At 47.1% G+C, this 11,375-nt stretch overlaps 2 protein-coding genes across 2 annotated transcripts; both read left to right on the plus strand.

The window, feature by feature from the left end:
- Positions 1-3,230: 3,230 nt before the first annotated feature.
- Positions 3,231-4,436, plus strand: LOC139782709 (uncharacterized). The gene has a single exon (XM_071721744.1). It carries the CDS (start codon positions 3,231-3,233, stop codon positions 4,434-4,436), a length of 1,206 nt encoding a protein of 401 aa, XP_071577845.1.
- On the plus strand, positions 3,700-8,618 carry LOC139782723 (uncharacterized). The gene is made up of 2 exons (XM_071721759.1): positions 3,700-7,900; positions 7,980-8,618. Exon 1 carries the CDS (start codon positions 5,165-5,167, stop codon positions 6,410-6,412), a length of 1,248 nt encoding a protein of 415 aa, XP_071577860.1. The 5' UTR covers positions 3,700-5,164; the 3' UTR covers positions 6,413-7,900; positions 7,980-8,618.
- Positions 8,619-11,375: the final 2,757 nt, after the last annotated feature.

Consider the following 11,375-nt stretch of genomic DNA (forward strand, 5'->3'; position numbering starts at 1 on the left):
AGAGAAAAGACGCGTTTCTTTCCCGATAGCGCACGAGGTGCGCTAAAGGGACGTGTGCTAACGAAAAGAAAAACGTTCATTTCCCGATAACGCACGAGGTGCGCTACAGGGACGTGTGCTAAAGAGAAATGACACGTTTATTTCCCGATAGCGCACGAGGTGCGCTAAAGGGACGTGTGCTAAAGAGAAAAGATGCGTTTATTTCCCGATAGCGCACGAGGTGCGCTAAAGGGACGTGTGCTAACGAGAAGAAAAACGTTCATTTCCCGATAACGCACGAGGTACGCTACAGGGACGTGTGCTTGTGTGAATAGACGCGTTTCTTACACTTTGTAGAGGAATGAATATGTATCGCTAAAATAAAAGTATTTGTAAAATTTATATTAAGAAATTATTAAGCACACGTCCCTTTAGCGCACTTCGTGCGCTATCGGGAAAGAAACGTGCGTGCGCTATCGGGAAATAAACGTGTCATTTCTCTTTAGCACACGTTCCCTTTAGCGCACGTTTTTCTTCTCGTTAGCACACGTTCCCTTTAGCGCACCTCGTGCGCTATCGGGAAAGAAACGTGCGTGCGCTATCGGGAAATAAACGTGTCATTTCTCTTTAGCACACGTCCCTTTAGCGCACCTCGTGCGTTATCGGAAAATAAACGTTTTTCTTCTCGTTAGCACACGTCCCTTTAGCGCACCTCGTGCGCTATCGGGAAAGAAACGCGTCTTTTCTCTTTAGCACACGTCCCATTAGCGCACCTCGTGCGTTATCGGGAAATTAACGTTTTTCTTCTCGTTAGCACACGTCCCTTTAGCGCACCTCGTGCGCTATCGGGAAATAAAAGTTTTTTTCTCTTTAGCACACGTCCCATTAGCGCACCTCGTGCGTTATCGGGAAATTAACGTTTTTCTTCTCGTTAGCACACGTCCCTTTAGCGCACCTCGTGCGCTATCGGGAAATAAACGTTTTTTTCTCTTTAGCACACGTCCCTTTAGCACACCTCGTGCGCTATCGGGAAAGAAACGTGCGTGCGCTATCGGGAAATAAACGTGTCATTTCTCTTTAGCACACGTTCCTGCAGCGCACCTCGTGCGTTATCGGGAAATAAACGTTTTTCTTCTCGTTAGCACACGTCCCTTTAGCGCACTTTGTGCGCTATCGGGAAAGAAACGCGTCTTTTCTCTTTAGCACACGTCCCTGTAGCGCACCTCGTGCGCTATCGGGAAAGAAACGCGTCTTTTCTCTTTAGCACACGTCCCATTAGCGCACCTCGTGCGCTATCGGGAAAGAAACGCATCTTTTCTCTTTAGCACACGTCCCATTAGCGCACCTCGTGCGCTATCGGGAAAGAAACGCGTCCTTTCTCTTTAGCACACATCCATGTTGCGCACCTCGTGCGCTATCGGGAAAGAAACTTTTTTTTCTCGTTAGCACACGTCCCTTTAGCGCTCCTCGTGTGCTATCGGGAAAGAAACGTTCGTGCGCTATCGGGATAATGCTTCCAACATTTCGTGCGCTATCGGTACTATGTTTCATTTTCTTGTGTGCTATCGGGCAAATGTGCATATTAGTTGGTGCGTTATCGGGATAGTGCGCCATTTATTTGGTGTGCTATCGGGACGTGTGCTAAAGGGATGTGGGCTATCGGGAATTATTTTAAATTCGACGTGTGCTATCGGGCTGTGCGCTATCGCACCGTGCGCTAACGGGACCCTCCCGAACAATTGGATAACTATAAGAGGGCGGTGACCTTGCTAACCGGACGTTATGACAATAAACGATTATTGGTGAGAGCCTGCTTCTCAGCTTTGACAGCGCTGCCAAAGTTGAAGGACGAGTCGGTTCCGGGATTAAGACGATTGTTTCACACGATGATTCAGACCGTCAGCTCGCTCGAGAGCATCGGGCGTCCTGTCGACAACAGTAGCGATTTATTCGTGCACATCTTAGTAGAATTACTAGATCCCAGCTCCAGGCGCGAGTGGGAGAATAGTATAAGCAACTCTACTGACCCTCCAGCTTATGCCGAGCTGAAGTCGTTCATGGAATGTCGCTTACGAGCCTTGGAGGCTCTTCATCCGAGCGGTCGTGAATCGAGCACGACCGGCAAGGCGAATGGTGTCAATCCGCAAACGAAGCGGACACACTTCGCGCAGAAATCAACCGCGTCGGGTACAACCGCGCCGGGTACGACCGCGTCGGGCACGACCGCGGGGTCGAACGGGGGCAACCCGCAAGCGAGGCGGGCCCAGCCAGCACGGAGGCAACCCGGAAGCGGAAGGTGCTCCTTGTGCGAGAAGGAGCATTACATCACGGGCTGCGGCATGTTCCAGGAAAAGTCACCTACGCAGAAGAAGGAGTTTGTAGAAAGTAAAGGACTTTGCTACAACTGCCTCGGGGAGCACTTCGCTTCTTCATGCCCGTCAAAGAAGACGTGTGGAGTGTGCGATGAGCGGCATCACACTACAATCCACGACGTTTGTCAGCGCAGGAACGATGCCACAGGGGCATCTACCTCCTCGCTACATGCGAGCAAGCTCGGTGGAGATCGAGCGGTCATTCTCCTCGCGACGGCTCGCGTTTCCATAATGGCCAGGTATGGAAATCAAGTTTCTGCACGTGCTCTGATTGACTCAGGTTCCGAGGTTTCACTGGCCGCTGAGTCGCTCGTGCAGCGTCTACATCTTCCTCACTCTCCCGCCTCTATCGTCATCTTTGGAGTGGGTGGCAGCAAGACGGGGTCATCAAAGGGCAAGGTCGATCTCAAGGTTACATCGCAGGCAACCGAGGCGGCGATTCGGGTAACCGCATTGGTGTTACCTCGCATAACAATTTATGGAGAACGCATCAATTGGGGGAAGGCGGCATGGCCTCACCTCGATGATCTGCAGCTGGCAGATCCTGACTTCCGGGCCAGGGATCCTGTGGAGATTCTATTGGGCGCGGACATCTACGCAGCAATTCTGGAGGACGGAGTGCGGAAAGGGGAGCCGTACACACCCGTGGCGCAGCGGACCGCTCTAGGATAGATCCTCTCGGGTGCCGTCAAGGATACTGGGCCGCGAGGTCCAGCCATTTCTCACCACTGCTCAATCGGTGAGGATTTAAGCGCTCTCGTGAGACAGTTCTGGGAACAAGAGGAGCCGACGCGAGCTCCATTACCTCTCACGGAGACCGAACAACAATGTGACGACCTTTTCAAGAAGACACACAGCCGGACAGAAGATGGGCGATATATGGTGCGCCTGCCAGTCGCACCGACTCTACCTCGTCTCGACGAGACGAAGCGAATAGCGGAGAGAACACTCAAAGGCATGGAGCGGAAATTCGAGTCTGACGGAAGGCTCTATGTATTATATGCTAATTTTCTAAAAGATTATGAAGTGTTGCAGCATATGACCCCCGTGCCGCAGAGCTGCGAGCTGAAACAGACACGTACCTGTTACCTGCCACACCATGGAGTCCTGAAGGCTGCCGGAGACGAGGTCAAGATACAAGTCGTCTTCAATGGATCGGCGCAGCTTACCTCAGGCGACTCCCTGAACCGGCACCTATACACGGGGCCCAATCTATTGCCGACTCTGGGCACCATTCTGACGCGATGGCGACAGCATCAGTTTGTCATGGTGACGAATATCGCCAAGATGTATCGACAAATCTTGGTACATCCCGACGATCGGGATCTTCAGCGGATTCTTTGGAGGAAAGACCGCGCCGAGGCGGTTCAGGAATATCGCCTCAACACTGTGACGTACGGCCTCTCATATGCACCGTACCTTGCAATCCGGACGCTTCATCAGCTTGCAGCGGACGAGGGACACCGCTTTCCTCTCGGGGCGGCTGTTTTGGAACATGACACATACGTCGATGACATCTTCGCCGGAGATGATTCCAAGGAAGGCGCACGAGGCTTAAGAAATCAGCTGATTGAGATCTGCACGGCGGGCGGCTTTCCACTGAGCAAATGGGCCGCCAATGACGAGGAACTATTACATGACATTCCGGAGGAGCGTCGACAATCTCGCAGCCTGCGGGAGTGGGAATCCGATGTCGGCCACTCCACCTTAGGCATCCAATGGCGCCCTTGCCTCGATGTCTTTGCATTCAAGGTACGTCCTTGCGGAGAAGGAAACATTATTAAACGAATTGTGCTTTCAGAGACGGCGCGTCTCTTCGATTTGCTAGGATGGCTTGCACCAGTGGTGGTACGAGCCAAGATCTTGATACAATCGTTGTGGCTACAACGAATTGAATGGGACCAGCCTTTGTGCCCTGAGGATCACCGAGCGTGGCAATTGTTCCGCAGGGAGCTTCCTCTACTCGAGAAATTGCTGGTGCCGCGCTGGCTCAACACCGGTGGAGAGAATCTCAGGATGGAGATTCACGGTTTTGCAGACGCATCAGAACGCAATTGCAGCAGTGGCCTATCTCAAGGTCACTAACGACTGCGAGAGTAAGATTTCTCTGCTGCAGGCGAAGACGCGGGTGGCCCCGCTTCGCCAAGTATCGCTCCCGCGCCTGGAACTATGCGCTGCCGCATTGTTGGTTAAGATCATCGAGGATGTGGAGATAACATTGGACCTATCAGGCGCAGAAAAACATCTCTGGTCTGACTCTAAGGTGGCTCTAGCTTGGATACAGGGCCACCCGTCAAAATGGAAAACGTAACGTGGCAAACCGAGTTGCTGAAATTCAGCGAGCTCTTCCGGACGCAATTTGGCATCACATTCCGAGCGAGGAGAATCCAGCCGACTGTGCATCATGAGGACTCTCGCCCAGCGAGTTACTTCAGCATCATCTGTGGTGGCAAGGACCAGTCTGGCTTCAATCTGGAGACAAACTCTACAGCCAGATCTTACCAGAGGAAATCGGGGACTTGCCTGAGCAGCGGACGCACGTGCACTTTGCATCAAAGGACCCGGAGGAAGATCCGAATCTTCTCCGATTCTCTGGATTCCAGCGCTTGCTGCGCGTTACAGCATGGGGCCTACGATGGCTTAATGTTTTGCAATCTCGTCATAAACAGTTTGTTACAGGAACATTGACGCCTCAGGAACTCGAGGATGCAGAGCAGAGGTGGATCCGAGTCGTACAGGAGGCCTGGTTTGCAGATGAGCTGCAAGCGCTGGCACGCGGTCAGGCGTTGTCGAGGCGGAGCAGCATCTTGAAGATGCACCCAATCATAGACGAGAAGGGCATACTTCGTGTCGGCGGGCGGCTGAAGCACGCCATTCTGAGCAGAGACGAGAGGCACCCAGTGATTCTACCACGACACTCTCATCTGACGAACCTCATCGTGGACGCCTACCACCGGCGAGCTCTACACGGTGGCGTACAGCTTACGCTCGGTCTATTAAGACAACGCTTCTGGATTCCAGGCGGACGAATGAAAGTGAGGCAGCACATCCACCGTTGTGTGCGGTGTGTGCGATGGCGGGCGGCTTCCCCACACCCACTGATGGGGGACCTTCCGCGGGTACGGGCTTCACGATCATTCACTCATACGGGAGTGGATTATGCAGGACCGATCTTGTTAAGGACAACTAAAAGACGGGGTCAGAAAGCACACAAGGGATTCCTGGTCATCTTCGTGTGTCTCAGCACCCGAGCGGTGCACCTGGAGGTGGCATCAGATTACACCGCAGAAGCATTCATAGCAGCCTACAAGCGCTTTGTATCCAGGCGAGGTCTATGTACGGCGTTGTACAGCGACCAGGGGACCAATTTCATCGGAGCGGACGCTCAACTACGAGCTCTATTTCTTGACGCCATCATGGATCACAGCATTGCAAACACCCTTGCAAATGACGGCGTACAATGGCGATTCAACCCACCTTCGGCACCGCACTTCGGAGGCATATGGGAGGCAGCGGTAAAGTCAACAAAACATCATCTGCGAAGAGTGATTGGAGACGCCACCCTGACCTACGAGGAGCTCTCCACCTTCCTGGCACAAGTGGAGGCGTGTCTCAATTTGAGACCTTTATCACCTCTCTCTGACGATTCAGAGGATCTAGCAGCCCTTACACCGGGACATTTTTTGATAGGCGCAGCCATCAGCGCTGTCCATGAGCCGTCACTAGCAGAGGAGCCAACCGGCCGTCTATCTAGATGGCAACTTCTTCAACAGCTGAGGGACCATTTCTGGAAAAGATGGTCTTCCGAATACCTCCAAGCTCTCAATTCAAGGCAGAAATGGTGGACCAAGGACGACAACCCACGAGTTGGTGATCTGTGCTTGGTGCGGGGCGAGCAGACTGCACCTACCAAGTGGCCCTTGGCACGGGTGACTGCCATCCACCCAGGAGAGGATGAGCAAGTCCGAGTGGTCACCATACGGACCGCAGCTACCACTCTGAAGCGGACCACGACGAAGATTATTCTATTGCCACGGGTCGGTGACCCGGAAGATATCTAAGACCTTGAGCGAGAGTGCTGCTTGTAGTAACTTACGTAGAGTTGGTTCACAGATTGTATTAGTCTCGCCATTAAATTATATTTCGTCAGATAACCTGACGAGGCGGGCGGAATGTTCGAGATCGCGAATGCTCGAGATCACGAATGCTCTTGAATATTCTTATTCTCATTTAGACGACTGTGTCATGAGTCACAGCGGCAGTGTAACACGATATTTATCCAGCGGACCACCCCTGTTGCTTCGCGCTCACGTCATAAGATTTATTCTCCGTACAAAGCCGAGTCACTCTCGACGATCGATACTTTAATCTGAAAGACAATGGCTATATGCACCTTCGGTATTTCAGTTCGAGAAGCTTCTATTCCATGACATTTTGACCTTAGCTAAGCATTCGTCATCCCTGGCGCGTTCATTGTCTCGCGTGGGTATAAAAACCCGTAGAACTTACGGCGCGTGGCCAGTCATCAACAGTGCATTAGTAGGTCACGATCTGTCATCGAGCGATATTGTGATGGTCAGTTTCTCATTCACGCGCGGGTTATCCAACACTACAAGCGAGAAAGTGTTGATAGAGAATTCGCGTAAAAACGCCCGCGTTTCCGAGTTCACTTAAATTCAAATACATTTATAAGTTATGTCACTCTTTAATTTCGGCATTATTTTTGGTTGTTAAATAAACTATTGTGTTACTTCAAGCTTCCGGTGTTAGTGGTCTCTCACGCACTATCCCTTCCTCACTCACACGCGCGCGAACACGGTTAGATTACCGCGTTTACTGACACTTCAATTCCATCTATATTTTGTCTATGATTTCTCTGAAATATACATTGTTATTATTTAATCTGTGTCGATTGCGCTACGCCCCCTCCTGACTCCTCCACAAAAGGACGTTACGCCCTGAGCTCCCGCCTGGGTGGCAGATATCGAGATCGAATATAGAGTCATCGAACGTGGTGCGCGTAATCGCACCTAGCGCCCATTTGGAACGTTTTGTCGGGAAAAACTTATACGGGAAGTACTTTGGAGAAAGCTAGTAGTTAATTTGCGGCAGCGCCCCTTCGGCTAGCGAGACCGAAGGAAAACGGGTCGCATTGTATATAAAGATCTATATCATCTCCAAATTAGTCTACATAGAAAGTGAGTTTGCTTATATTTTTATTTTAGCTTAATAGAGAGATAAGATAACTGTTCGGGAATCGCAGGGGCAAGGTAGAGAAGCCGGTTGCCGTCGTTTCAGGCGCAATCTCATACAATAACCAAAACTTAAAAATATCGAGATGTACATAGATAAATATACGTTTTTCACTTTTAAAAGGGTTCTCTGGCAACAATGGCTGGTTGTTGTATACCTGAATGTACTAACAACAATAAAAAAGGATATTCTATGAGAAGATTTCCAAAAGATGTAAAAAAAAATTAAATTGGATAAAAAATATCAACAATCTGTGGCCTAATTGGAAACCTCCTGAGCATGGACTTATTTGTCATGTAAGTATAAAAATGTATTTTTTATAATAAATAACTAATGAAGGAACTATTATATTAATCTAAATGATTTTATTTATAGTCACATTTTTCTGATGCAATGTGGGAAAAACCTCGCGTAGATGGTACACATAAATTAAAAGATGATGCTGAGCCAACTATTTTTTATAATCATAATATTGATGTAAGTTTTATTTTCATTATTTTTTATGTCATATATATATATATACATACATATATATATATATATATATATATATATATATATATATGGGGCATTCCATGTGTGCTGTTACGTGCGAGCAAAATTCAACCAATCTTAAAATAGCCAAGAATGTAATCAATATTGATTAATTATCCGATTTCTGATGGGGAGACGATTCCCAGGCCGCGGCTCACAGGGCATAAAATTACACCTAGTGATAAGACCTTCCTCCTCCTCCAAGACGTAAAGACAATAGAAGTGGTGAGAAGCTCGCGCGGGGGGTTCTTGCCACTTGAATATAAATAAGCGCGAAAAATCATCGATAGTCAGTAGTAGTTGTTGGGAGTCAGTAGTTCAATTGTCAATCAGTTAATCATTTCCTTGCGACAATCTTTACTTGAGCTAATTAAATTCTGACTTCTGCAAATCTCAAGACAGATCTTAATTTAAACCAGATCTTAAATAATTGTTATAAGAAAATTCTTCCCCAAATAAAGGTAATTTTAATTCTTGAAACCAATTTTTAAATAAATCCTTTAATTCCACAACCCTTAACTGTCGCTGCCAAATAGCGTGGCAACAGGAGTTTTCCTTTAATCTAGTTTTATCGCACAACCTGGTCCAAATCCCGGGTAAATTACTTGAATGTTTTGACGAAACCATTCGTCGAAGGCTCTTCCTCATTAGCTGTTCCACGCTATCCGCGAAACTAGCGGTCTCCCGTAGCATGTAGCCCGATCGCAAAGTTGCCGTACGGAACATCATCAGGGTGATGTCTTTGGCTGTCTGATCGGCCGAGTCAACCTCGACTCTGCGTAGCAGTTCTCTGATGAGTGGATGCCTCGCTGTACAATGCGAGCATCCCCGGCGATGCCCCGGGACTGGGTTTCGTCGCAAAACGGACCAATTTACATTAACTTGACAGAACGTGACATAAATTTTTGGTGACAGCGGTGGGATACTAAAGGTTGTGTAAAAAAAAAAGAACAAAGTAAACAGTGACAAAAGTAAATTAAACTAAGATGAATCGTACGCTACGTACTCCACCTTCCGAAACGGAAACAGCAACGGGTACTGGGACAGGAGAGATGGACATCGATGAGTTACGAAGGACCTTGGCTCATCAACAGCAAGTAATTCAACAATTACAACAATCACAAAGTTCACGACCACCGAGTTCAGGAATGGCGGTCATAAATGAAGGAACACTAGGTAATTATTTGCACTTTTCAATCAGAGATGCATTAGAAGCAGTGCCAAATTTTGATGGAGGAAATATTTCTTTTGTATATTTTGTCGCGGGTTGTGAGGAAGCACTCAGCATGATCACGCCGACACAAGAAATAAACTTAGTTCGTGCAGTACGTAACAAATTAAAAGGGGACGCACATAGATCAATTCTCGGGAAAACTTTCAATAAAATGCAAGAATTAGTAGAATTTTTGAGAACTAAATACGGGCCTAGGGAGACAGTTTATGAAGCTCAGGGACGATTAGCTTATTTATATCAGAAAAAGGACGAAAAAGTAGTCACGTATGCAAATCGTATCCGGGAATTAGGGAAACGAATACTTGATGCACAAAGAAGGGAATCAGGACAGATAAGTCCAGAATTTCGAAATTCAATTGAAAATCACCTAAAAACAAGCTTCTTACGCGGTTTAAATAACGAAATTATAATATCAAAAGAAGGAACGTTCGAAGAGGTTGAGAGTCGCGCAATCGATGCTGAAAGGGAATTAGAGACAATTAAAATGATAAGGAGCGTTGTGCTTGCTGAGAATACACCCGGTGAAAAGCGAGCATCAACACGACGTATAGAAGCTGAAGTCGTAACCTGTCAATTTTGTCATAAGAAAGGCCATACAGCAGATCGGTGCTGGCAAATCAATAAATTTCAGGGAAATAGTAAGAACGGAAATCAAAGTACATCTGGCTATCCGCAGAACAATACTAATAATAATGTTAATAATAATAATAGTAATAATCAAAAACAACCAATAACTTCAGGGTTACAACAAAACACAAATAATCAAAATTTAAATGCAACAATAATATGCAGGTATTGCAAAAAATCCGGGCATACATTAGAAGAATGTCGCAGGCGTATATACAGGGTGATCCGAAACTATCGTTTGTCCTTAAAATGTCGTATTCCTGACTTAATTTTGAGACGATTTTTCCTTTACCAAAACTTTATCCGAAGCTTAGTTTTTGAGTTATTACGAGAAATATTCAGCGAATTACGGAACGAGTACGGAAGGTAGGCAGGGGCGGCGCGACTCACCGTCCGACGCGGGTGATTATGTGGGGTGCTCGCTGCGATCAGTGATCGGTGCTTGCTACACGCGATGGATGTACACACGATACGCGTACACACACACACACACACACACACACACACTCACACACACACAATTACTCACTCATTCATTCTTACCTTGCAGAGATTCGATGTCTTCATACTGCTGATGAATATTTGCTTCATGACCGTTGATGTCAATGAGACGTTCCCATGACACGCCGAGTAATTCTCAGTCATCGAACGATTAATCGGTAATAATTAACAGCGATAAACCGGTAGATTTGCTTATTAATCTTATCGGTCAAGTGCGTGAGTAAATCCGTGAACGTGTCGATACGTGATACAATTTGTCAAAGAAAAAACTTCTCGCGTATTAGAAGTTTATTCTTTGACAAATTGTATCACGTATCGACACGTTCACGGATTGACTCACGCACTTGACCGATAAGATTAATAAACAAATCTACCGGTTTATCACTGTTAATTACTACCAAATAATCGTTCGATGACTGAGAATTACTCGAAGAAAGAAACACATTACGCACAATCACATCACAGTAAAAGGAAAACTTCTACTTGATTACATCACAGTAATTAAGTAGAAGTTATCCTTTTTTTATTAATTGTCACGTAATCAACACTTTTACGAATTTACTCGCGCACTCGATCATAAACAATTACGGTTAATGCAATTAATTACTACCGATTAATTAATTATTACTTTAAGAAAGATCACTTTAAGAAAAATCACTTTAAGAAAGAAACGCGTTAAATACTTGACTGCACAGCGCACGTTAACACGATGCTCGATGCGGAGCACTTCTCGACGACGACAACAAACAGTCAACAGGTTATGTTGGTACTAGCGCTGCCGAACGTAAACATGTGACATTATGGAGGATTCACACTGCGTTCGATTGCGTCTCCATCACGCGTGATTGGCACGAGACACATGTCTTGTGATTAGC

This window comes from Temnothorax nylanderi, unplaced genomic scaffold, assembly GCF_030848795.1.
Source record: "Temnothorax nylanderi isolate EJ_2023f unplaced genomic scaffold, tnyl_v1.0 TNYL_tig0435_pilon, whole genome shotgun sequence".
Lineage (NCBI taxonomy): Eukaryota > Metazoa > Arthropoda > Insecta > Hymenoptera > Formicidae > Temnothorax > Temnothorax nylanderi.

What these genes read in the sequence shown, in the direction of transcription:
- LOC139782723 (XM_071721759.1), top strand. Translation starts at nt 5,165, where the DNA reads ATGCACCCAATCATAGACGAGAAGGGCATACTTCGTGTCGGCGGGCGG.
- LOC139782709 (XM_071721744.1), top strand. Translation starts at nt 3,231, where the DNA reads ATGGTGCGCCTGCCAGTCGCACCGACTCTACCTCGTCTCGACGAGACG.